This window comes from Geospiza fortis, unplaced genomic scaffold (assembly GCF_000277835.1).
Source record: "Geospiza fortis unplaced genomic scaffold, GeoFor_1.0 scaffold100, whole genome shotgun sequence".
In the NCBI taxonomy this organism is placed as follows: domain Eukaryota; kingdom Metazoa; phylum Chordata; class Aves; order Passeriformes; family Thraupidae; genus Geospiza; species Geospiza fortis.
Genome location: NW_005054350.1, coordinates 480066 through 504457, shown reverse-complemented (window position 1 = coordinate 504457; position 24392 = coordinate 480066). Strand labels below are relative to the sequence as shown.

At 37.2% G+C, this 24392-nt stretch overlaps 1 protein-coding gene across 1 annotated transcript in view; it reads left to right on the top strand.

Moving 5' to 3' along the window:
• The window catches only part of DOK6 (docking protein 6), a gene marked incomplete at its 3' end in the record, with an annotated part of 153850 nt that overhangs the window by 17135 nt on the left and 112323 nt on the right, over positions 1-24392 (top strand). The window contains exon 3 of the mRNA XM_005423353.1: positions 12190-12304. Within this exon, the coding sequence (XP_005423410.1) occupies positions 12190-12304 (115 nt within the window). The remainder of the gene's footprint in view (positions 1-12189; positions 12305-24392) is intronic.

Below are 24392 nucleotides of genomic sequence, written 5' to 3'. Positions count from 1 at the left end.
GAATTATATATACACATCACTTACTGCATTCAAGTGATTACTGCACGTAAGTGATTTGTTTTCAAATTTAGTCTACGTTAATAAACACTTATTTTTAATTGAGCTGATCTAACAAGATAATTTTGGAAACTAATGCAAGTCAGCTGATTTAAGGAAATGAGAGGAAAAGTTTTGGAAAAGTATGTTCCTCCTTTTCTCTCCACTCAAAGACCAGTAACGTATTCCTTTTAATTAACCAGTACCTTTGGGTCAAAAATTGAACAGATCTGGACATAATCATGTACTTTGGGAATGTTAAAATTGGAAACTTTGAAGACTGGAAACGATTTCTAAGTGTCCAGTGTATATTATTGACCCTACAAGAATATTAGCACTCATCTAATGATCTAGTGTTCATAGTGAAATATTGCATAAATATGGTTTGCACGCCTACTAACTCTGGCAGGAAGTTTGATATTGAAAGCATTTTTTTTAATTGCAGCTGAAATTTGAAAGGATAATTGTGAAACCTATTTTATTTCAGTTGTGAATCATCTTCCCCCTCTGCCATCTCTCTCTAGCATGATGTTATTTTTCAAGTGTGCACCTGGGTTCCAAATTAGAAAATTTGTGTTGTTTTAGTATTAAGGCATTAGTTAAAATTTTGTTAATGCTCACTTTTACAGAAGGCTGTATTTTTCCCCTTTTATTTTAATTCATGCACAGTAGCCTGGTATTCAGATTGCTCTTCAAAATGAAAGGTTTGATTGGAAAACATATTTCAAAGGATCTTTGGGATAGCAAGGAAATGGGATTGAGGAGAACTGGGATTTTTGTTCTGCCAATGGCTGTCTGTACAATTACCCCATGAAGTGTGAATGCATGTTTTTCAGTATGTATTTTAAAATCCTAATTAAAATGTTTGTTAAGGGAATAGGTCCATGTGCACATGAACTGATCAGATTTCAACTATCACTTTCAAACACCAGGCTACCAGCCAGAACTAGAATAATCCCAGCGGGCTGGTTGATTTTATGGGTTAGGCAGCAGCTCAATCCTGACAACATTACAGCAGCACGACTTGAGAGAAAGTAACTTGGCTTGGAAAAATCCCTACATCTTTGCCTAGAAAAGGCAGCTGATATGACTTTAATACACTTCCTCTGCCCTGGTAGGTTTGATTTACCAACGCTGTCAACCAGTTCAGCATTTAAAGTAGCATAACAAAAGCTAGTCAAGGAAGATTGTTTTGCATCCTTAATTTTTTTAGAGTTCATTGAGACAAAATTAAGAGTTTGTAACTGCTTATGTGGTAAGTGATTAGTTAAAGCACACATGAAACTGGGTACCCAGGCTGTAGCCCATATGAAAGTCAGATGGTCTAATACTTAGAAATAATTAAGACTTAAAGAATGGAGAGAAGTTTTCTTTATACCCTTTAAAATTTTGAGCCTACTTTCCCCTTCTCATAATCCTAATCTCAACCCCATGAGCTTTATTTTAACTGGATTTTTCCCCTCCTCTGCTCCAGTTATAGCAGAGGAAGATGAGTAGATGATTTTTGTGAGTGCGCTGAAGTTTGGCCAGCAGTCAACCCACTACAGTTGTAAATAGTAATAATTTTTATTTCTCTTCCATTTATTTAAATTTTGAGAAATTAAAATCATTATTTTATTTTCTATTCAGTCTAAATTTACATAATGTCATCTAGGTTTTCCAAAAATGCTGAAAAATTCAAACATATATTTTTTAAATCTCAATTTTATCTGGAGGATAAGAAGGAATTATTCATTATCCTTCTACTATCAGATCTACACATATTTCTTCCTATCAAAGTTTTCTTTTTTGCCCTGACATTACTGCCTTATACTTAGCCTGATTTATTTTAAATATATTCATTAATTCTGTCCGGTTTTGCGCTTTGTCTTTTTTTTATTTTTATGATGTACTTTTTCAGTTAACAGACAAGATTCTTACTGTTGTTATAGACGTGGTTTCCTTTTAGTACTTAGAGGAATGAACATTTACTTGGTAGAAGTTTCTTAAACACTTACTCCTCTGAAAGAGCAGCTGGAGACCTGCCCTAGAGGCTCAATATGGAGGTTGATATGCCGCTCTTTGGCAATAGTCCTGAAAAGTGTTGTTACCATAACAACTCCTTTTCCAAGTGTAAACCCACATGCAGAGATGGGGAAAACGCTTCTGTTCTCTTTCTGAATTGATTTTACTCTTTTATGATCCATTCTTTCACTTCTCTGATCTTGGGATTTCTCTTCTCCCTTATTATGTTTCTCTTGTAATCTTGTGATTTAAGATTTGCTATTCTTTCATTAAATAGGTTTTTTTCCTTTTTTTCTGCCTCTTAGTACATTTTAACCTTAGGTCCTATTCTCCAGTCTCTTGCATCTCCTTGTCCTATTGCTGGTTTTGTGCAATATATGCTGATGTCATGGAAATGTGTTTCATCTTAAATACTCTGAATGGCCTAATACCATAAAGGTTTGTCCAAACCCACAAAGGTCCAAATATCCTTGCAGGTCTGTTAACATCCCTTTCTTAAGCTTAGAAGTTATTTCTTATGAAGAGTTTTCTTGTCCAGCTCCTGCTCACAGCAGAGCCACCTCTGAGGTCCAAGGTCTGAGCAAATGTGGTTGCACAGGGTAATGTCCAGTTGACTCTCCAGGGATGGAGATTGCAGAGCCTCACTGGGCTGCCTGTCCCACTGCTGGACTGTCTTCATTGTGGGAACATCGTTTCCATATGCAGCCTGAACATCTCTTGTCTCAGTTTATGCCCATTATTCATCTTCCTCCCTCCAGGCACAGCTGGGAAGAGCCTGGCTCTGTCTCCTCAATAATCTCCCTGCTGGCACTGGGGGGACTGCAGTTAGATGCTCCCAAAGCCATCCCTGCTGCAGGATGGAGCAGCCTCTTCCTTCAACCTCTACACCCCACAGGGCAAGAGGTCCAGCTCTGGCTGTCCTGGGGACCCTCTGCTGAACTCACTTTGTCATTGGAATAATTTTTTCATTGGAGCCCCAAAACTCGGCAGTGTCGACGGTTGGTCACAAGATTTTCGGGGTGAAGGAAGAGACGAGATGGGCTCCATGATCAGAAGGCTTGATTTATTATGTTATGATATATACATCTATTATACTATACTAAAAAGAAAAGAAAAGGAGAGTTTCCAGAAGCTGCTAACTACCTAAGAATAGAAAGTAAAGAATGATCAACAAACCTTGCTCTCTCGGACTGTGTCCGAGAGAGCTCAGTTCTGGATTGGCCATTATTTCCAAACACTCAATCTGGGCCAATCCAGAACTGACCTGTTGCATTCCACAGAAGCAGATAACCTATTGTTTACCTTTTGTTTCTGGGGTCTCAGCTTCCCAGAAGGAAAAAATCCTAAAGAAAGGATTTTTGTGAAAAGGATGTCTGTGACACGGCAGGATATTAGAGATGTGATCTAATGAATACTGAGTAAAAAAAAAAAAAAAAAGGCACTTTCCTTGATTTATGGCCTGTTCTTCTGTTAATGCAGCCATTTCCCCAGTCTCAAAGGTCTTTATGCTTTGCAGGCAGCATACTGCCTTTTCTTAAGAGCCCAAATCACATCCAGTTCCATCCAAAGCTGTAACAAAACTTCTACTCTGTGGCAATTGGATTTAGCAATGTCAAAGGAGCTACTGCTAGCTGCAGATAGTGTCACTGAAAGCTGAGCTGGAGGCAGATGTTTAGATGCTTTGAGATCCTGTCTGTGGTCCTCTAATCTGTACTGAGCCAACATCTTGTGTTCTCCTTTTGCAGACAGGAAGCAACATATTGGTGCCTCCTTTGGACTTTTCCCGCTGTGATAGTTGCCATGGCCCTTGCTTTTTATATCACTCTCTTATTGTTGCCATGCTGTTTCTGGTTTGGGGTGGTTCTTTACTGTCTGGGCATCCCTCACTGGAGTCCCTGCTCCTTGCCCCTGTGCTGGCTTTTGCTCTGTGACATTGCTGCTTGCGTGGTATTACATAACAGATGGTCGTATGTGGGCCATTATTAGAAAATAAGAGGATAAATAATTGCATTTTATGGCTTTCTCTTCTGCTTCTATTTTTTCTAGTTAGAACTTAAATGACAGGAAGGTAGTGTGCAGTGCAAAACAGAAACCCATTTATGTAAATTCAGACCTTTTCTTCTGCCCAGGCAATTTCCAGGACTCTGCATAGTGGAAATAACATTCAATAGATGGAATTGCAGAATCATTTCCCTCCCAGTTTCATATGGGAGGCACATGTTTGGAAGAATTCAAATAAGATATAACCCAGAATAGGGCACTTAAGGTTTTATTCATGGTTTTTTGTGGTTTTCATCTCTTTTGGACCTCCTTTCTTATTTACCATGGAATTGTAATTTTTGTAGAGATGCAAATATAATAAGTGATTTGGAAGTAATATTTCTGTAATTGTGGAAGAGTTATCTCATCTATTTAAATGTACAATTTGAACACCAGACCCCACAATATTTTATATATGTAACGTTTTTACATGTCCATGTAATACAAAAGGAAATCCTACATCTTCAGCTCCATGACTAGAAGACATTTTTAGTACAAGAATCAAACAAAAAATATCCAGTGTTTGTCATAGTGAAGTATTATAGATTAAAGAGAAAGTGTATTGAGTTGTTCCTAAAATCCTTCCTCTTTGAAAGAAATAAACATGGATCCAAAGAAAGTAATCAGAAAAGAGGAGAAATACATAAATATTGTTAAGAAGTAATGCATCTCATTTAATATAAACCTTTACTTAAATTAGGTGTCTTTTGGAATTTATTAGCTTTTCACATCTAGGAATATAACTAAGATACTGAAATTATAACAAAACACCCAAACATTTTAAGTGATAGGTGTCTTAAGATGCATTGACAGTTACAGTTTCATAATATAAAATATTTTGCTAGTATAATGAAATTGTGATCTTGTAATTATTTCCTGTTATTTACCTGGGTAACAAATGCTCTTTCAAAAAGAAGACTTAAGGTTGATAGACAGGCAAGGGCGAAATTGTTTTTTGAGAGATCAGAAGTTTGTTACTAGAAATCTATTATCTGATCTTTTCTGGCTAGACAGATGTAACTGACCTGTGTGTGCTGTTCAGAGATTTTATTTTTCATATAAGAATCCTAAATAATTTTCTTGATCATCGGCCTATACTTGTGTATCCTGCTATGGCTACATGGCATGAAGGCTTTTTTAAATTAGCAATTTTCCTACACCTGAATTATTTACCAGATATCTGCAGCATGGCTTGACTGGAATTAAACTACATTTGATGTAGCTAGAAACAAGTGGAGTTAGACTTCTGAAATCAGGATGCTTTTCAGATGGTTTCCTAGTCTCTTGGCACAGACATGCCCTAAAACTGAAACAGACCAATTGTTTAGTACTTCTTGTAACTCAGTACCCTGGCGTCTGACAATGCTTGCACATTCTGGTACGAACAGGGAATTGAAGGAATTTGGTATTAGTGCCAAATTTAGGATCATTGTGCAGAAAGGTGACTTCAATTTTCTGTGAACCTCTCAGGTTAAATATTACTATCATAGACTTCAAGGAAATGAAGATTTATTTTTTTTTTCAAAGTGAGGACATAAGCCAAATACTTCCTCTGATCATCTTGTTTTTTTGACCATATAGCATGAGATTTGTTAACTGTTGGTTCTTTCAGAGGAGTCCTTTGCAGTTTCTTCTCTTGTTTTTAAGGTTGATGCACTGCTCTATGTTGAGTTTGTTTTGTTAGGTTTTTTTTTTGATTGTTGATCCACCCTGATGTGGCTAGACAGCATTTACAAGGTGTTGATAGTTATGGACTTTATTATTGCTATGTCACATGTACTCAAGGAAGGAAGTGGAAGCTCTGAATGTGGTGTTCTGCCAGATGAGATGTTACACCAGCACAAAACAAGTTAAAGTTTTGGGCTTATCTCCAGACCAAGATAAAGAAAAACAATAAGGATGAGAGGAAGTGCATTGCATTACTTGAATCAATATTTAAATGATTCATGAGTGATTAAGATATATGAGCAATAGTGTCAGAAACCTTATTATAGGCTCTTTCACCTTCTTGTTCAGTGCTTGATGTATCTGTAAAAAAGTATTACATTTTGGTGAACAATCCAAACATCCAAAAATATTTGTTTCCAGATCACGTGTTTCTTTTCATCTGTGCTTACAAGGAATCTTCGAGATGAAGCAAATTCCTGGCTGTGAGGGGAACCAAGTTACAGTAGCCAACACTGATGTGTAGCCTTGAGACCCTGATGCAAGTCTGGCCTAGTATAATTTTGCAGGAGTGAGATTATGCCTTTACCAATCCTAGAAGTTATCCTACCTAGCAGCTCTTCAAGGCTATGTCCTTTTATCAAATATTAATGAGAAGTAGAGGACTTGGATGCCTCTGATACAGCTATGTCAAGCCCCATCCCCCTCCACCAAGAAAGAAAAAAATCTGTATAATAGATGAAAAAAAAATATAAAAGAAAGAAAGAAAGATGCCTGGGCAAATTTTGGTAACATGTAAGCTTAGTAACTCTTCCACATCTTTTCACCAGTCAGTGCTAAATTGTCTTTCTAGAGAAAAAGCAAAACTGGTTTTAATGACTGATACAAAAAAAAAAATCAAGAAATAGAAAAAAAGCAAACTAGGAAATGTGTGTGTGGGCTGCTGAGTGATGGACATACGAAGCAGGAATTATTGATGAGGAGTAGGAGAACTGAGAAATGATCCAGGTGCTAAGAGTCCCTAGCACATACCACACTGAGCAACATATGGAGAACAGCACTGAATGTCTAGTAGAGAAAAGAAAGTCTAAGTTAACATGCTAATGGTAGTGGAAATTTCTATACTACATAATCATAGCTTAATTTAAAAAAAGGATTTATTTCACCTACTGGAAGAAATCAAAGCATAAAAAAATCAGAAAAAATCTATTTGAAAGTTTTCTCACTGAGGAGGCAATATTAGGGATTTTATTCATTGTTGAAATTAGTATTGTTCTGGACAGTTACAATTGGGGGAAATAGGAAAACTGATTTACAAAGTTTTTGTTGGTTTGAGTTGTTTTCAGTGTTAGCAATGTTTTAGGTTAAGTATAATCCCAAACTGGGATTATACTTCACCTAAATGCTCTTTTCTTTTTTTTTTTTTTTTGAACAACTAGGTAAGACTCTTACATATGTAATGGCACAGAAATTTTTTCCCATGTTTATGTTTCTCTTACTGATGCAAGATTATCAATGGTATAGGTAGTTTCAGAATGATATTTTGTTGTTGTGAAGAACAAAAATATTTTCAATGTATTAGACTGAATTTTGTAAACAAGTCCATTATCATACCACAGGGAGCAAATTTTGGTATAACACTCCTTGTTTAAAAAAGTAGATTTACCTAATGTGCTACTCATAAAAAATGGGGACTTTTTTGTACTTTTAAAAATTTTTATTAGTCTTTTAAAACATTCTTAAAATCTGCTAAGTGATGTTTTCAATTATTTCAAAGTAGCATGATTTTTATAAATTTTCTATTTGCCTTTTCAGTAGCTTTGATACTTTTTCCCTTTAAAAATGCTTATTTATTTTTGTGGGTTTTTTAAAAAAATACTAGATAAAATTTAATCCACAGTTTTAAAAACCACGGAGATAAAGCAATCTGGTTGCCAAGGCAAAGTTCATCTTTTCCTTCATACAAGATAATATACTCTCAGGTGTTTTTTTAATTGCACATGTTCAGCAAATAGAGAAATGACTCATGCTTAATTGGCATTAAATCCAGAATCCAGAATTTCATTAACTTAATTCTCTATCAATGGGAGGATAGACTTTCACAGTTTTGCCCCATCTTTCTACTCTGAGCATGGAGGGAAGCATACAGTACAATTTGAAAAGATGAACATTGAAGCAAATATTCATCTCTATTTGATATTGAAAATTATATAAGCAATAGAAATACTGAGGGGCTTATTTGATAGTATGACCTTTCTAGTTGTTAGTGTAAATTTGTGTTCCTGAAGTATTCTCATTTCTTTTTCTGTTAGCTTGCCAAGTAAAATTATACTTCCTAAAATTTTTATAAATTTCCTATATCCTCAAAATGTTGTAGCTAAAATTATTTCCTTCAGTTTTTATAAAGCAAAGCATTCCAATCAGAAAGATATGATTTTTGAAAAAAAAAATAGTTTACCTGGCAGAAATGCTTTGGCCATGCATGTTAAACAACTGAAGTATTTGACAAGGACATAAGTGTCTCACAATATCTTGTAGTACTTTCAAATAGGTCCATTTTTATGGAAAGTTGTAGGCAAGAGGGATATAATTTCTGTGTGAGACTACAAATGGCTTAAAAAGCTTGTATTAAAGAAAGAAGTTAAAATCAGGGAGTTTGGAAGAGGCAATTCATGTAGCTTTGTCACACTGGAGTTACAAGAAGTTCTGTGCTGTCTAGGGATTTCAGAGACAAAGGAAAATCAAAATGTATTTAAAACAAATACCCTTTTTTCCTGCATGGGGACTATTTTTCTTTACTTGCCTTGCATTTTGTTCAACTTAATCTCTCATATGGGTACCAAAAAGCAGCACATAAGAATTTGGCAGTGTTTTCATTGTCTCTTTCAGACATTAAATTCCCCCAGCAAATAAAAAGAATTCTGTTATATGTACATTTTTTGCTGACAATATTCTTAAGAGTGTGATGGATGTTGCATATGTGACTATATTAAACAAGGCAGGATTAATGTACTGATCAATAAGATGACTCAAATAACCATCTTTACAGATAGCTGTCTGTGCACTCAAGTATGTCTGTATTTCTGTTTCAAACAGAAATTACTATCAAAATTTTGTAGCTTTAGTGCCAGAAATGTAAGATTTTTGGCTCTATTATCATTATTGTCTTATCTTATAAACATTGCAGGATCTTTCAGTAATCTGTAACACTCAAGTATTAAGAAAAAAGAATAGATCTCTACTATATAACAGAGACTAGAAGAAGGCTTAATATGCCTTGTTGTCATTATTCAAAGCAATTCTTTTTCCTTTTCTGCTATTCCAGAGAGAGAATTTTTCCCTTTTAAGTACAGCAAGATTTAAGGCACTTTTATCTGCATAGTGTGCAGTGTCACGCATGCACACACATGTGAAAATGTCACTTTCTGTATTAATTGCTTGTGTAAGAATCACTGGAGCTTTTTCCTCCTATCAGTGTTTTCCCTTTCGTATTGCACCACCAGCTATTTTTAAATTTTTTTTTAATAATAACCTGAACTTTTTCGTGCCCTAAATCATCTTAAATATTTTGCTCTTATATCTTATTTAGCAAGACTAGATCATCTGTACCCTGTCAAGACTAGTAGATCTGTACCTTGTCTTTAGCAAGACTAGTAGATCTGTACCCCTGACTTTGGGGCCTTCTGTGTCTTCAAAATTCAGTTATGACTTATGGAATTGGTATTGTTCCCTCAGGTTTTGAATTCTAGAGTCTGCTCTCTCCTCTGCCTACAAATGCTTTCTTTCCTATCTTTTGGGGGATTTTCTTGAGATGACAAGAGCCCTCTCACACATTAGTTCATTTACCATGCATGGATCAAGGAAAATCAACAGATATTTCACTAACTTCTTTAATGGGACAGGGATATTTGTGATATTCAGCCCTTCTCTTTCCCCCAAGCCAAAAAGAAGTGAAATATATGGATTCTTACAAAGCCCTGAAAATGCATGACAAAAGTTAAAATTATAACAGATTAGGAGCCAAATGGTGAGGCAAATGCACCTGTGTCCAAAAAAAGGTCAAAAGGTCAACCTGGAGAATACAGAGAATTCTGGCAGTCAACCAAAGTTCAGCCTGGAGAATTTCTGGCAGTCTTACTTCAGCCTATAGGAAGAACTGTGGAGGAAATATAACATTTGGGAAAGGCAGCATGGATTTACCATTTTCTCCCATGACATTCTCAATTTAAAGTTGGTACGTTATTATTTATGCAGGTGGATGTCTAGATGATGTAAAGATGGTCAGCTAGTCAGACCCAGAAAGTTGTGGTTAATGGGTTGGTTATTATGTGGTTAATAGGTTGGTTATTAATGTGGTTATGTTGGTTACTAACGTGGTCAATGTGGTTACCTGCTTGGAGGGCTGTAGCAAGTGTGGAACTGCTGTGGTCTGTACTGGGACCTCTCTTGATATTGCAGTCAGGGACCTGGAGGAAATAAGGGACCTGCACCAATGTGCAGAGAGCAAATTGGTAAGGATCAGTTGATAGGATTTTGGTAGTCAAGCTGCCTTTACAGCAGCCTGAACAGGCTGGACAAATGGGCTGACATGGACTTTGTTAAATTGAAGAAGGGCAAGAACCAGATGCCATCCTGGGGATAGAAGAGTCCCTGCGATGGCACAGGTTTGGCATTGGCAAGCTGGGAGCAGGTCTGGAGGTAGGGCCCGGATCTTGGTGCCTCAGCCAGCAAAGCTCCATGGGCTGCATAGACAGAACCATGGCCAGTCAGCGCAGAGAATGATCATTCTCCTCAGTTTAGCGCACATTAAACCATGTTTATAGTACCACATCCATTTTTGGCCCACCTCTTACAACAAAGATATTGACAAACTGGAGTGAGTTTTGCTGAAGGCTAAGACAAGACTCTAGAGAAGTCTTCAGTTCTGGTCCCAAGTTTGTCAGCACATAACGCATTCCTCTTCATGCTTTGTCTTGGTTTCTTTTGTTGGCTTGATGCCTTTCACTGCTCCTCTGCTATCAATATTTTATTGAAGTGTCTTTGCCCCAATGTGTTCCATCTTTTTGGAACTGCACCATATAAAATCTCTTCTGCTTTAAAATTATTTTCAGCATGTGAAAAGGAATGCTGGAACTGTACACCAGGAGCATAACAATTACAAAGCAAAACAAAAAAACTCCACCTTCATTCAGTCCATTTTTTCTGTAGTCATAGAAGTCCAAACTTATATGGTTGACATTTTTCTGGAAATTCTGCCTGAGGCAGATGTCCTGCCTGAGAAAAACTAACTGTAACTGGATAAAGTTTGCCCAGAGTTCCAAGAAACTGAGAAAAATATTTCAGAATATGAAGTGTTAATCAGTTTAATATGGGCTGGGTCACCTGATCTGGTTGGAATAATATATTTTTCTTCCATTTTTGTTAATTGTAATCATATACATGCATGAAAAGAAAATGGAAATAGGTTGAATTTTTATGTTGTAAATTTGCTACAAGAGTATATTATTGTTGATAAGCTTTTCAAATATTTAGAAAATAAAATGAAAGCTTGAGTTCTTTTGAGGATGACAGATACATTTTAGACACATGACGATCTAGCCTTACAAGTGTAGTGCTACTATTTGAGATATTAGTTGAGTTACCTTCCTTAACTAATGAAACACTGTTCTTCCAACATTGGGTTTTCTATTTGATGCAGATTCTGAAACTGATCCAAGTTGTATGAGTATAGAAATTGAAAAATAGATTATACAGAATCCCAAGCCTGAGTTGACGTCTTTGTAAACTATTTCCATGTAGGACTTATTAAAGAAACAGAGTTTTGTGGAAATTTACTAGAGAAGTAGAGGTATTAGAGTTAAGTTTTGCAACTTAAGACTCTACCTATTTATATGGGTTTTTTAACCAATACCAAGCTTATAAATATAAATAACCCTTGGGGTTCAGGAATGGTACTCCCCATTTTAGTTCTCCCACTGAGACTCAAAACCACACTGCTGCTCACTCACTCCCCCTTCCCCTCCCTTCCCTCTCCTTTGGAATGGAGTTGAGAATTGGAGGCACAAAAGCTGAAAATCAAGGGTTGAGATAAGAATGATTTACTAGAAACAGCAATGAGACAGAAAAATGAACAGTACCAGCAGCACAAAGAAACAATTTACATGGAAAAGCCTGCAACAATATCCGGCTCTTCCCCACCAGGCTTTCTCCCAAGTGGAAGAAGAGAGAGTTCCTCACTCCTGCCCCTGGCAATGAGTGAGGTGGAGTGGAATAACATCTGGGCCTTGCCACACACCTCTCCTGCTTACTGTGAAAAATTAACCCTGTCCTGGCTGAAACTAGGACAGTGGAAAAACAGTTTATAGTAAAAATTGAGCAGTTAAGGTTAATATTTTTATTTGTACTATTTATACACTGGTCTAAAATACTTTTCTTCATTTTAAGGTAACTGAGCTGCACAATATCAAAAATATAACCAGATTGCCTCGAGAGACAAAGAAGCATGCAGTGGCAATTATCTTTCATGATGAGACATCAAAGACATTTGCGTGTGAGTCAGGTAAGTAATTGGTGCTTCATCTCTAGCTTGAAGAAATCAAGTTACACATCAAAGTCTGGCTTGGATGAATTAACTCACAATGCCAGATAGAAATTCTTAGCTTAAAGAAATTTGTGGTAAACAAAAAACTTTGTAGTTTGGGGTTCAGGTCTTTTGGGGTTCGGTAGAGTTTTTTTAAAGGTGTTAGGGGTGTTACAGAGCTCTTTTTTCCATTATTTTTCTTTGCATGCAGATGATTTAAAGACTGGAGGTTTCCAGCTAAACTTGTAAATCCTAGTAAAAAATAACCTGTAAGATGTTATTAAGTCAAGATGTGAAACATTCTTTTTTTAACAAGCTTTGCTATAGGCAGTTACTAAACTAATAATTATCATGCCATTGCAAATAAGTAGCAAATACCAGCTAAAACCTCAGGATATTTCAAAGCAGGGTGTCAAGCAGTCTGTGGTTTGAATGACTCCATAGCATAGTGACTAGACTAGCATAGAACAAGACTTGGGCATTGGAGTACACAATGGCAGGCAGTTACTTGTGAGACACTGAGCACTGCACAGTTAAAATGCACTATTTTCTTATTTGAAAGTACAATTGTACACATCTGTGTCCTAGGGTATTATTTTAACAGAAAAACTTTTTTTTTTAAATAGTGGGAAATTCCTTAATGATAAAATTTGTGCTTTTTTAGTGGCATATTTGAAACTTTACATTTTAAAAGTTTATATAGATAATATATATATATATGTTGGTTTTGGTTTTTTAAAACATATATGTAACATTATGTATATATGGTGAAGGGCCTAGAAGAAAAGCCATATGAGGAGTGACTGAAGTTACTTAGTCTGGAGAAGAGGAAACTGAGGGGAGACTTCATTGGAGTCTACAACTTCCTTTTGAGGGGAAGAGGAGAGGCAGACACTGCTCTCTTCTCTGTGATGATCAGGGACAGGAACCCAGGGAATGGCTTGAAGTTGTGTCACGGGAGTTTTAGGTTGGAATTAGGAAAAGGTTTTTCATCCTGAGGATAGTTTAGCTCTGGAAAAAGCTCTGCAGGGAAGTAATGACAGCACCAGCCTGACAGAGTTCAAGAAGCATTTGAAAATACTTTTGCACACATGGTGTCAGTCTTGGCAATGTCCTGCACAGGGCCAGGAGTTGAACTCTATGATCCTTGTGGATCCCTTCCAACTCTGGATATTCTATGATTCTATATCAATATTATCATATAAACATTGCATCATGTACAGTCTAAATAATAAATTAAATACAGTGAAACAAAATCTGAGAAATGTGGAGGAGGTTAAGTGTGCAAGGTCATGAATTATGTAGCTTTTAGATCAGATATTGCAAACAGTGATATGTGTGTTCCATCATGAAAGATAGATTGACTTTTTTTGTTAATTAATTTCAGTTTAGAGACACACTTAGAAAATCTGTGTCTGTCAACAATTGGTTAAACAATCATTAGATAAGTAGTCCACATTAAAGATTTTGAATTCTAGTCTGTAGAATTGATAGTGACTCTACATTATGATTAATAATTGAATAAAAACATTTTAATTATATTCCAACAGCACTGAAGTCAGTCCTGTGGAAATTTTTCCATTTGCCTATGCATGCATTCTCCTTTCCTTATGAGATCTTATTCCTTCCCTAGAATTACTGTGACTCAGGTATATTTGAAAAGAGTGAGAGCAAGTCATAACTTCAGAATTCTTTCACCAGAGAAGGGACAAACCTAGGAAAGTTCAGCATGTCTGGCCCACTCATTCCTTTCTTTTTAACCTTGAATTTGTAAACACAAGGCACATGTAGTACCGTAACATGCTAGCAGAGTGTCAGTATGTGACGCTCTCCCATTATGCTCTACACAAAAGTGTGTTTTGAGTGGACAGAACCCTGGGTGAAGTGGCAAACAAGTGGAGAGCTTGTGGACAAAGTTCAGACCAAGACAGGTGATGTAGTAGGTGTCTGCTCTAGACCTTCTCATAAACAAGAGAAGGCAAATGAAGCAATCTCAGGGCAGGTGGAAAAAGCCTTATAATCCCAGGCATTGGTATTCCTGGGTGGCTTTAACCTCAGCAGTAACTACTGCAAGGCCACTAAGGCTGAACACAAGCAATCCAGATTTCTGAAACAGATTGAAGACAACTTCTTGATACAGATGATCAATAGTGTGATGAGGGGAGATGTTTGTTCAGGGACATGCTTGGCAGCATCCTGTGGATCCTTGAAGGGCAAAGGAGCCCAGGAGAGCTATCCAATCTGCAAGGACAGCATCCTCCGAGCACAAGAACTGTTCTCCCCATTCTCAGAAGACAAGCTTTACAGAAAATGAGTGTGAATGGATGTGGAGCTCCTGACTCACTCAAATACGCACAAAAAAACCTACAATGAAGCAGAGACTGACTCCTTGGGAGGGATACAGAGGCATTGTTTATTTACACAGGAATGGAGTTCAGCAAGCTCCAGCTCAGGGAAATGCAAGATCAAAAAGGTTTCTTAAAGTATATCAGGAGTGAAATAAAGGCTAAGCATGGCTCTATTGCTTGCTGAAATGGTCGACATAGTGACAAGGGTCATGAGAAAGGCTAAGGCACCTTTTATACTGTGGTTTTCACTTGCAAGGCTTGTCCTCAGGCCTTCCTGGTCCCTGAGCCCCTGAACTTGATGAAGGATTCATGGCAGAGGAAGGCATAGTGAGGCATCATTTAAATCACCTGTATTTCATACAGAAGTTAGTGGAGCTTGATTGTCAAGAATGACAAGAAGGAGGATCCAAGTAACTGTACTCCAGTCAGCTCACCTCAGTCCCTGAGAACACTGCTGGAGCAAATCACATGTAAACGCATGAAGGACAGCAAGATTAATGGGAGAAGAAGAAAACACTTCCCATATGCAAATCATGTTTGCCATGATGAGATGTCTGGCAAAAGAAAAGCAGTGGTTCCTACATACCTTAATTGTAATGGTCTTTGACACCCTCTGTAGCTTCCTCCATAGCCCCCAAAATTGGTGGGGCATGGGATGGATAAAGACACTATAAAGTGGACAGAAAATAGGCTGGACTTAAAAAACCAAGGTTGTGAAAGCTTGCAGCCAGGATGTAGTGGATCCCTCAGAGTTGGTGCTGGCACCAATACCAATCAATATCTTCATTAATAATCTGCATGATGAGGTGGAGGGTACTCTCAGCTGGTTTGTAGGTGACAGCCGGTGTGGGTGACCCAAATTGGGAAGGCAGGACTGCTGTCAGAGGGACCTGGACAGGCTGGAGAAATGGTATTACGTAAACCTTATGAAGTTCAGCAAGAACAAAAGCTTTTTGCCCTGGTTTGTGGTAATCCCAGCCACAAGGCAGGCTTGGTGCAGCTGTTGGGAAGCAGCTCTGCAGAAAAGGCTCTGAGGTTGTGGTGCACAGCACTCCCTGGTCAGCATTAGTAAGGGTCTTCACAGCAGGTACTGGAAAGAGATCTTTCCCTTTTATTCAGCACTTGCAGGAGCACATCTAGACTGCCATGTCCAGTTTCGCGCACTCAGCACAATATTGACATACAAGAGTGAACCCAGGGGAGGGCATCAAGAGTCGGGAGCACATGACATATGAAGAGAGACTGAGAGTTTATTCAGCCTGGAGAAAAAATACTTCAGAGGGTCTTATTGCTTATATGATCTGAGAATACAGAGAAGGTTGAGCTATAAAAGCATCAAATACCTGGCTGTTTCTGAATGACTACAAATCTTGGCTGTGAGCCTAGGGGAGTTTCAATCAGTCTGCCTTTCTCCATGCCTTCAGTCTGCCTAAGCAGTATAGACTGCATCACATCTATCAGATGAGAAAGATACACAGTTTTGTTTCACTAAAATCTGACTCTCTTTAACTCCAAATCTTTTGTTTTCTGAACAAGGAAGATAGGGTCCAAAAACAAATTTAATTCCCAAGTAATTTCCACAGTGAATTCTGTCTTCTCGCAAGGAACTGTTACCATTTTTACTGCTGTTGAAATGTGCCAAGTACTTGGCTTTCCTCTATGAAGCTTAACAAAATTTAAGGAATGTTTGAAGAACTTGCTTCTTATTTAAAATGGGTTACTTTTCTTATCTTGTTTAGTGTCACTGGTATATATGGAAAAATGCATAGACTTTTACAGCCTCCCAGTGTATAGTGATGTACACACAATGGCACTTATTTTGGCAGATCTCTTGCCACTTCTTTGGTTAACACAATAACTTTACTAATCCCTCTTCTTTCCAGTGGCTTCAGTGTCATAAAAACACTCAAGTGGTTTTGACTCAAGGCAAAAATCTTCTAGAATCATAACTGCTTGACCTTGAATTTTTTAGGACTCCAGAGTTTCATAATGTGGAAATTTTTCTACCATGAAGCCTCTGCATATACAGAAGCAGATGTCTTGTTTCTTATCATCTTGACTTGCAGAGGCAGATGGAAGGAGAGTAACATTAAACTCGTTGCAAAAGGACTGCTGAGCATAGAGTCAACAATTTTTTGGAGACAAGGAGAAAGGAATACTCAAAGCTGAGTTGATTTTAGGGACTGAACAATGTGAGTTAGGGGTTTTGTCAGTGTTGTACCATAAAATGCGTTTAAATAAAGGTATCATTTTGGTTTTGATAGCATGAGCTGATGCCTTCTCCTCTGCGCTGTCTTAAAGTGCCAAAAAGCAGCACATTTTCTGGCACCTAGCTTTCTTAATTGTGGAATTAGACACAATAAAATAGTATTCTGTTTTAAAATAGGTCTCTAAAGATACAGAACACTTTGGTTCTCCACAGAGAGCCTGAAAGCTGTGATACCAGCCCACTGGGTGTGCTGGCTCAGAGCCTGTGTTTTTTTCCTAAGCTCCTGCAGCCTTTAGTCCCTCATCTTACTTATTGTCTTCAAGGCAGCTACTGGCAAATCTGAGCTCTGGATGGGCTGTAACCCCTATATTTCCATTAGAATTTCAGCAAATTAGTAATCTGAGATGCATCTAATTGTTGGTAATCTTCATTTGCTAATGAAAACACTCTGGAGAAAAACAAATCAGAATCCTCCATATGCTTTTGTTATCACCTACCCATCACTACCAGCAGTGCTCCCAACATCTACAACAGCTGTAGAAATGTGTTCTATTCTGAAGCCCTATTGAAATATTCTGAAAGCAAATCAATCTCATATACTACAATTCCCTGAATAAAAGCATGGGATAACAAGTCTTTAAAGAAGAATTATCTCTCTTCAGGAAGAAAGGGAAGCTTCTTGCTGTCTCTATATCTGTTTCTGACATCTTCTCTAAGTGGTAGAACTTGTGACTTTGGTGATTAGCAAGCAACATTTTAAAATTCTCCGTTACCATGGGAATTGTTTCAGTAGAAGTAAACTAATGAGAAGTCAGGCCTGATTAACTAACATGAAAAGTAGTCTATAACTCAGTGAACCTACAACAGACTTTAAAGAGTGGGAATTCTTCTTCAAACCGTGGGAAATTGCTGCTGCCCTAACAAGGAACATGCTACAATCTCAATTTGAGCCTTCCTGAATATTGTGTGAAAGTTATTGCCATTAAGGGAATTTTTGTGTGGTTGTTTTTGGGTTTTTTTTATTAAGAATTATGAAATTCTGGGGGGGGTTGTCTTCATTCTGAAGTGTATAATCAAGCAAGTGGAGAAGGTATTTTAGCTCTGGATTCCAGCTGCTGGGTTTGACATGCTGACTTTCCTTGATACCTTTGCTAAAAAAGTTGTTGGGTTGGGTCTTGTTTGGTTGGGGACCTTTTGTTATTGTTGAGGGGTTTTTTCCTTCAGGTAGGTGTGCTGTCACTTTTTGTGTAGTTACAGCCATGCCTGGATGCATGTATCTGTTAAGATGCTCTTCTTCTGCCAAGCCTGGTACCTGTAATGTGACTGTAAGACAAGTGTCTGAACTGACACAGGTGTTCTGAAATGCCCTTCAAACTCTCAGAAAACTTCTAGATGTGATGCAGTGAGCAATGGTGGCTGTGCAGGACCAGCAATAAAATGAAATTGAAGGGCGTGAGTACTGATTTAATCTAGAATTTGATGGTGATGTTTCGGAAGATGCTAGCATGATGACAATTGTGCCTGAATAATAGCTAGCTTTTAAGGAATGCTGCTTCTGATTTGCACTAGTCAGGGACAGACCATATGGGGGCTTGATTTTTCCTTTAGTGATGACAGCAAAATACTAAGTGATACCAATCCCTGGGCATTTTATGCTTAGTGGCCTCTCCAGCACAGGTTTGTGTAAAATCTATTCTGATGTCTGAATGACAGAATGTGATGAAAACTGATGAACTTTTAAACCTAGTTCTTAAAAAATAAAAACAAAAACCAATTAAAATTAGGGGAGTTAAAATATTATGGACATGGAGATAAGACAGACAAATAGAGCTGAGAGGTGATTCTGGTGATTTGAGAATAGAATGAGTTGTGACATAAGGAGCAAAATTAAGAGAAATCTTAAAACTGCCACTGTTAAGCAAAGCAGACATCCCTTAGGATACTGACCTTTGTCTGTGTTCACTGCAGTACAACACCCCACTCTGTATCAAAGTAGATTAATTGAAGGGGTTTCTTTCTTCCCAGGCATGCATGAACTGCAGCTCTAGAGTCATTACAGCCAAGAAACATCCTCATTATTTTTAAGAGGTTATGCTTTGGCTTTTCCATAAAACTTTTGCTATTCAAGTCCTGGCGAAAATACAATTGTGTTATTGCAAAGTGTCTATCAGTTACTGTATTTGAAACTTCTGGTTTAGGGGTTGTATGCATGTGGTTGTTTTGGCTCCATTCACCATTTTTATTTCTTGAATGTCTTGCTTCTGTGATGATTACCTTGATAAAACTCTTTTATACACCTGCAACATAAACAGGCTTTTTCTTCTGTATTCTTGTGTTTCAGCTTCTTTTGAGTCCAGTCAAACTGTGATAATCAAGTTTTGTCATAACTCTCCAAAAAAAGTTTTACTTTGTTGAAATTGAAAGTCTGTTGGTGTCAAGTGGCAATGTGGGTTTTTTCTCGGTTTGTACATATTTTTTTTAATCTGTTTTTGACATTTGTTGGTGTTGCTTTCTTTTCTTAAAAAAAATACAGTGGTGGTATCATTTGAAAAGGAACAAGGTCATTTCATGTTTGTACTGAAAAAGCTTTTGGGCTATTGGCAAATTACTACTGATCATGAGTTGGGTTTTTTCTCTTTGATAGTTTTCACAAGCAAAACCACTATATGCTGAAAGAGCTTAACAGATATCAGTGGAGTATTAGATGCAATTCATATTACCTTTGCCTTTGACAGTTAAGAAGCCTGGAGGTTTTGCATTAAAATTACTGTGAAACTTTGAGACTTTGAGATGAAGCATCAGTGCTCATACTTGCTGTTATGACTAACAATACAAATGGCTACATAAGCTTTAAAAATAAAGCTTAAAAATAGAATTAATATTGATATTTTAAAATAACCAGATTGAAGTTCCTAGTTTTGCTGTTATTTTTGTGACTTGAAGCTCCAGGATCATGGAAGCAGTGAAAGTAGAGAACAGCATCCTAAATACTGTTTGGGCAGTGGAAAGGAGAATACAGAGTTCACATTTTGGATGCAGAAGAATAAACCCAAGTAGTTGAAACTATTCTGAAACATGGTATATTTCACTTTTAACATGTCAGGGATTGTTATATGGAAATTTATGACCCCAGGTTTTCTATTTTCTGGTTTTGTTTGTTTGTGCAGAGAGAAAAAGGAACCTGCACTCTCCAGAAAGCATACGGCTCATTGGAGATCAGATGCATGCTCTCACTTCCATATGTAACACGTTGTCTGAGATCTGAAACAGAGTGAAAAGACAGGCATTTCATGAAGTTGAATATGTTGCTCTGGATCCTTACATTCTCCCTTTTTAATCACAATTCTTGAAACACTATCCACTTTCAGGGCAAAATTCAGTCTGAGTCATGGTAATGTTAAAATTTACTTAGAATGCATATTCTTTTGTTCTGGGCAAATAATTTCCTTTTCAGTATTGATGAGTTTTAGTTTCTTTTTTTTTTTTCCATTTCGCCTGTAAATAGGCATCTCTGTTCTGACTTTAACATATATAAAGTAGAAGTATTTGGATTCTGCCTCTCATTGCTCTTGGTTGCCAGTTGATCCTCATTTTTCTTGGTTTTCTGTCTGAATGACAGTGTTGCAATTTTCTGACACATACTGGTAATATGTATTACTGGCAAATGGAATGAATGCAGAAAATTATGCTCAATCTTCAGGACATAGCTGTTGATGGATTAGGTTCTACAATGTTGCTTTCCATCCTTTTCAGTCACTTCTAGGTTGTTAATTGACTGCAGACTTAGTTCTGAAATTATTTAAACAATATTTTGGGAAGACAAACTAATATTTTCATCTTTTTCTAGTAGAATGCTAAATTTGAAAACAGCAGACACACAAAATGGTCATCATCTTTTCAGCACTCCTTCCATGTAGGGCCCTGAGTTAGGAATAGTGCTGCATTCTCAGTTTATAGGGCAAATGTGGGACAGGAAGGAAATAAGGTTAATTTCCAGCAGAAACATGCACAGGTGCTGTGGCAAACTAAGTGGGAAAGCTGTAACATTTATAAATGCAGGAATTGGGAAAGGTAAACTTGCTCAAAGACTGCAGTCTTTGGGAAACCCTAAAGTTTAGAGTTTGAAAGTCAAAACCTTTGGAGACTGAAATTTGTTTTGGTTCCCTAAATTTTGATTATGTAGTTGTGTAAATTGCAGAGGTGATAAGAATTCAGTTGCCCTTGCTGTTCACATACTATAAACTTGTCTGGAGACTCTTTAATAATGTCTAACATAGTGGGTCTGGATAGGTGCTCTCCATATTTGGAAAGTCATGACAGTCAAGTCCCAGGTGCCTGGGAGAGTAAAGAAATCTCATACCCATCTTTCCAAAAGGTAGAAATTAGGACCCTGGTAGCTACTGACCATCCAAGCCATTCTATGATCCGAAGTAGAGAAGTATTATTCATTTGTCCTGGACAAATATATTGAAGTGTAGACGCTATAAGTGCTTTCTTTATCACAGTTTTACTTGAAGGTATTGAAATTCATATGAAATATAAACTGTTCCCATAGGAACAAAAGACAAAGAAGATAGCTAAGATAATGATAAATTATCTATTTTAGAGTGTATGTAGAACTTCTTGAGAGTAAAACATTAGGAAAAAATCTTCCTGCCTGCAGAAACTCAGCAAGTTCAGAAGACAAAGAGAAGACATCAAGAAGATTTCAGCTTCATCTGGTAGATGGTGCAAGGTCAGCACCATCTTGAATAGTGAATTTAGAGTGACTAGGAGAAATGCATGAGTCTCCAAGTCTGTGCCCTGGAAATTCAACATACAGTTGTCCTTCCAAGTAAGCATGGAATGGAGGTGGGTTAGTGAGGCTGAAGTCTAGGATTTCAGGCATGTGAAGTTGTGGAATGGTTTGTTGGACTTTAATAGGAAGTGTCTTAGTTGTTGGTTTGTTGGTCTTTAATAGAAAGTTGCTCACTTGTTGGTTCGGATTTTTGTACTGGAGAGAGGGGGTTGTAAGCTGTTAAAAATCAATGAACATTTTAGTATCTGCAGGCTCTATGCTTTATACTAGAACAAAGTACATGTCAGTGAGATGACAGAAGCCCATAAAAATGCAGAATAACATGGTCTAACATTTGGCTAAAAAAAAAAAAAGAGGCTTTCCTTAGCCTCTGGCTGTTTACTTTAAACTGAAATCTGAAATTGCTAGTATGTTGTGCATCTCTGTACAACATGATTTCTTTCTGATCTCATTTTGAGATTCTTGGTGGTTTTGATAAAATACTGTGCCATAAATAGCTTCTGGTCCTATGAAACAAAGATATGGAGACTGTTTTGTATAATTCATGCCATAAATTAAGTTAGAATAATTTTTAGTCATGTTGTAAGTGTGAAAGTCCAAATGTACTTCCTCTCTTGTAAACACATTTTATTAGAAGGTAAAGCAATAAGACACGACCTATTTTAACATGCCTTCATGCTATCTGCACCTGGTTTATAAAAATACTGGCCTGCTCTACACTGCCAAAAGGCATTCACATGCAATAATTAAAGGATTACAGAAAACAGTCAGAGAATCTTGATGAGTTTTGTGCATAAAATTTCCTCATATTCTGAGTTGTAATTGGTAGTTTGCAGATGAAGGGCTGGGATAACTTCATTAACTGGATGACAAATGAATGTTTCAAAGTCTGGAAAAAATCTCAGGCAGACAACTATTCTCTGTATTAAACATTGACTGTAGATATATATGTGGATATAGAATCTAATTTTATTAAAATATCCATGTATGTGGTTGTAATATGGAGTCATGTCATGAAACAACACATTGTGCTTTATAAGGATGAAGTTTACAAGCAAAGTTTTATGTTTTCACTTTAAAATTACTTTTTAAACATCCATGTTACTAAACACTCTGATGTTTGTAGAACAGACTACAATAAGTATTTTTTTCTGTACATGAAACAAGGTAATTTTTTACTTTCCACAACATAAAAGGCTGTGGGATTTTCTAAAAGACTTCTTCCCATCATCATTGTACTTAAGGTTGTTATTTCCACATGCTGTTCAGGTTTTTAGGTACCTTACTCTGATTTTATTAGGCTGATCATAGAAGTGAATTCTTAACAAACAGCACATTTGAAGTTCCAGGGATGGCGATTCCACTGTTTCCCTGGGTAGCATATTCCACTGCTTTATCACCATTTCAGTGAAGAAATTTTTCCCAATATTTAATCTAAACCTCCCCTGGTGCAACTTGAAGCCATTTCCTGGTGGATTGTGCCTTGCCTCTTTAGGGTTTTTTGACATAATTAAAAGAAACAAAAGTATATCAGGTTGAAAAGAGAATGGCATAGTGTGTCTAGTTGAAGGTAGAACAAAAGCCCGTCTCTTCCATCTTGGTTAGTCTGCCCCATGCATTATGCATGTGATGTTCTTTAATTGAGTAATTTGTTATAAGGGCCTCTGCTGTTGTAGGTACTTGGGGAAAAAGGTGAATGAGAGTTAGTATTTTAAGTAGGGTTTTTTTTTTTGTAAAGCCAGAACAAATGGATTCAATTTCTTTCCTGTGAATGAGAGTTAGTATTTTAAGTAGGGGTTTGTTTTTTTTTGTAAAGCCAGAATAAATGGATTCAATTTCTTTCCTAGATTGATACTTTCTAGCACCCATCACTACAAAATGTAATAGCGTATATTTGTATGCTCTCAAATCTATAGCTTCCTGTGTTCTAAAGACTGCAATTTAAAAATAGATTTTTTTAAATGTTCTTGTTAAAAGGAAATTCAAACAAGACATTTTCCTTAAAAATTCAGGCAAGACTACAAAGCTGGATCATCAGAGTAGTTATTCTTCCCCAGTCTTTAGGCTTCTGACCCCCATTAACATGACACAACTGCACCTGATGCTGAAATTTTGGATTCTTCATCAGCCTGCCATGATCAGACAAGCAGATGGGTAGTTTTCTGACAGTGCATTTAGGTCTTGATGCATCTGGATTTAGTCAAAAAAGTCTCAACTAGCTCTAAGAATAACACATGTTAGAGCAAATCATCACTTGTCTTGAGACTTATCCCTTAAAACTGTGCAGAAATGTTAGCACCTCATTAAGGTGCGTCATCTGCAAAGGCTTGTAGTTTTCATTGCCTGATGATGAGAAGAGTCAATAAAGAATTATTTTTTTGGTTTTGTCTTCATGCCTAGATATAACCAGTCTTGGCTGCAAGCCAGCTCTAGTCTGCAAATAGTGCAGCTTTATGTTAGGAAAACATCAGGTCTTTGCAAATTCCCCATGTTTCTCATCTGGTGTGCAGCAGAGTCAATACAAAAACATCATCGCCTGCTCTTACTGGGAAACGCGATGACAGGCCTGCAAGGAGGCAGGGCATTTCAATGGCAATATCCAGGCTGTATTGTTAGGTAACAGAAATCTGCACTACCTCTGTATCCAATATTCATATCTAGAACACAGAGAATATGCCGTCATGTTGTAGTGATTTGACCTTGGCTGGCTGT